At 43.2% G+C, this 2,517-nt stretch overlaps 1 protein-coding gene across 1 annotated transcript in view; it reads left to right on the forward strand.

The window, feature by feature from the left end:
- LOC107715248 (transient receptor potential cation channel subfamily M member 7-like) overlaps window positions 1–2,517 on the forward strand; it is a 44,205-nt gene that overhangs the window by 23,955 nt on the left and 17,733 nt on the right. The window contains exons 7-8 of the mRNA XM_016521333.1: window positions 130–183; window positions 266–406. Of these exons, the coding sequence (XP_016376819.1) occupies window positions 130–183; window positions 266–406 (195 nt within the window). The remainder of the gene's footprint in view (window positions 1–129; window positions 184–265; window positions 407–2,517) is intronic.

The raw sequence follows: 2,517 nt of genomic DNA on the forward strand, positions 1-2,517 counted from the left end.
CACACACACACACACACACACACACACACTTATACTCTCTCTCACACACACACACACACACGTGCTGCTCCTCTTATGCGGAGTCTAAACTGACCTTGATGGTAAATCTGAACATTTCTATTCTCACAGAAACAAACTCCAACCAATCCGACGCTCTATCACCTGGTGAGGGACGTCAAACAGGTAAAGCTGCTGGACTGAAGCTTGAGTGTCCGACGCCAGACTGCAGTCCGTCTGAGTTTTATTCCCTTGTGTTTTTTGCTAGGGTAACCTCCCGCCCAACTATAAGATCACGCTGATCGACGTGGGGCTGGTGATCGAGTATCTGATGGGAGGAACGTACAGGTGCAACTACACACGCAAACGCTTCCGCATCATCTACAACAACCTGCACGGGAACAGCCGGGTAAACCAGCGCTAACAGTGTTTATATCAGCCGAAACATGTACTAAAATATGTACTAAAATATTTACTTGAAGTTTTATGTTAATATTTCAATCATTTAACAACACATTTGCATGTTCACGGTTCTCTGGTGCCAGTTAATGGTCACATGACATGCAGATAAAAAACAAATTTTATTTTATTTTATTATTTTTTACTATTTTTAATATCTTTTCAGTGTTTATTTTTAAAAAAATTTCTGCATTTTAATTTTCATTATTATTATTGTTTAATTATTAGTCATATCAGAATGAAAGATCTAATGCTTTGTCTCTCTGTGTCTGTCTGTCCATCCATCTGTCTGTTGTTCTGTCTATCTATATGTCTGTCTGTTGTTCTGTCTGTGTGTCTGTTGTTCTGTCTGTCTGTTGTTCTGTCTGTGTGTCTGTTGTTCTGTCTGTCTGTCCATCTGTCTGTTGTTCTGTCCATCTATCTGTCTGTTGTTCTGTCTGTCTTTCTGTTGTTCTATCTGTCTCTCCATCTGTCTGTCTTGCTGTCCGTCTGTCGTTCTGTCCATCTATCTGTTGTTCTGTCTGTGTGTCTGTTGTTTTGTCTGTGTGTCTGTCTGTCTGTCTTTCTGTCCATCTGTTGTCCTGTCTGTCTGTTCTGTCCATCTATCTGTCTGTCTGTTGTTCTGTCTCCGTGTATGTTGTTCTGTCCGTCTGTCTGTCTGTCTGTTGTTCTGTCCATTTATCTGTCTGTCTGTCCGTCTGTTGTTCTGTCTGTGTGTCTGTTGTTCTGTCCATCTATCTGTCTGTCTGTCTGTCTGTGTGTCTGTTGGTCTGTCTGTCTGTCCATCTATCTGTCTGTGTGCTGTTCTGTCAATCCATCCATCCATCCATCCTTCTGTGTATTCTTCTGTCCATCCATCATCCATCTTTCTGTGTATTGTTCTGTCCATCCATCCATCCATCTTTCTATGTATTGTTCTGTCCATCCATCCATCCATCCATCCAACTTTCTATGTATTGTTCTGTCTATCCATCCATCCACCCATCCTTCCATCCATCCATCTTTCTATGTATTGTTCTGTCTATCCATCCATCCATCCATCCATCCATTGTTCTGTTGTTCCATCCATCCATTTCTGTCCATCTATCTGTCTGTCTGTCCGTCTTTTGTTCTGTCTGTGTGTCTGTTGTTCTGTCCATCTATCTGTCTGTCTGTCTGTCTGTCCGTCTGTTGTTCTGTCTGTCCGTCTTTTGTTCTGTCTGTCTGTCCGTCTGTTGTTCTGTCTGTGTGTCTGTTGTTCTGTCTGTCTGTCCATCTGTCTGTTGTTCTGTCCATCTATCTGTCTGTTGTTCTGTCTGTCTTTCTGTTGTTCTATCTATCTCTCCATCTGTCTGTCTTGCTGTCCGTCTGTCGTTCTGTCCATCTATCTGTTGTTCTGTCTGTGTGTCTGTTGTTTTGTCTGTGTGTCTGTCTGTCTGTCTTTCTGTCCATCTGTTGTCCTGTCTGTCTGTTCTGTCCATCTATCTGTCTGTCTGTTGTTCTGTCTCCGTGTATGTTGTTCTGTCCGTCTGTCTGTCTGTCTGTTGTTCTGTCCATTTATCTGTCTGTCTGTCCGTCTGTTGTTCTGTCTGTGTGTCTGTTGTTCTGTCTGTCTGTCCATCTGTCTGTTGTTCTGTCCATCTATCCGTCTGTGTGTCCATCTGTTGTTCTGCCTGTCCGTCTGTTGTTCTGTCCATCTATCCGTCTGTGTGTCCATCTGTTGTTTTGTCTGTCCGTCTGTTGTTCTGTCTGTGTGTCTGTTGTTCTGTCTGTCTGTCCATCTATCTGTCTGTCCGTCTGTTGTTCTGTCTGTGTGTCTGTTGTTCTGTCTGTCTGTCCATCTATCTGTCTGTCCGTCTGTTGTTCTGTCTGTGTGTCTGTTGTTCTGTCTGTCTGTCCATCTGTTGTTCTGTCCATCTATCTGTCTGTCTGTCCGTCTTTTGTTCTGTCTGTCTGTCCGTCTGTTGTTCTGTCTGTTTGTCTGTTGTTCTGTCTGTCTGTTCTGTCCATCCGTCTGTCTGTTGTTCTGTCTATCTGTCTGTTGTTCTATCCATCTATCCGTCTGTGTGTCCATCTGTTGTT

This window comes from Sinocyclocheilus rhinocerous, unplaced genomic scaffold (assembly GCF_001515625.1).
Source record: "Sinocyclocheilus rhinocerous isolate Xijiao unplaced genomic scaffold, SAMN03320098_v1.1 scaffold19222, whole genome shotgun sequence".
Taxonomy (NCBI): Eukaryota; Metazoa; Chordata; class Actinopteri; order Cypriniformes; family Cyprinidae; genus Sinocyclocheilus; species Sinocyclocheilus rhinocerous.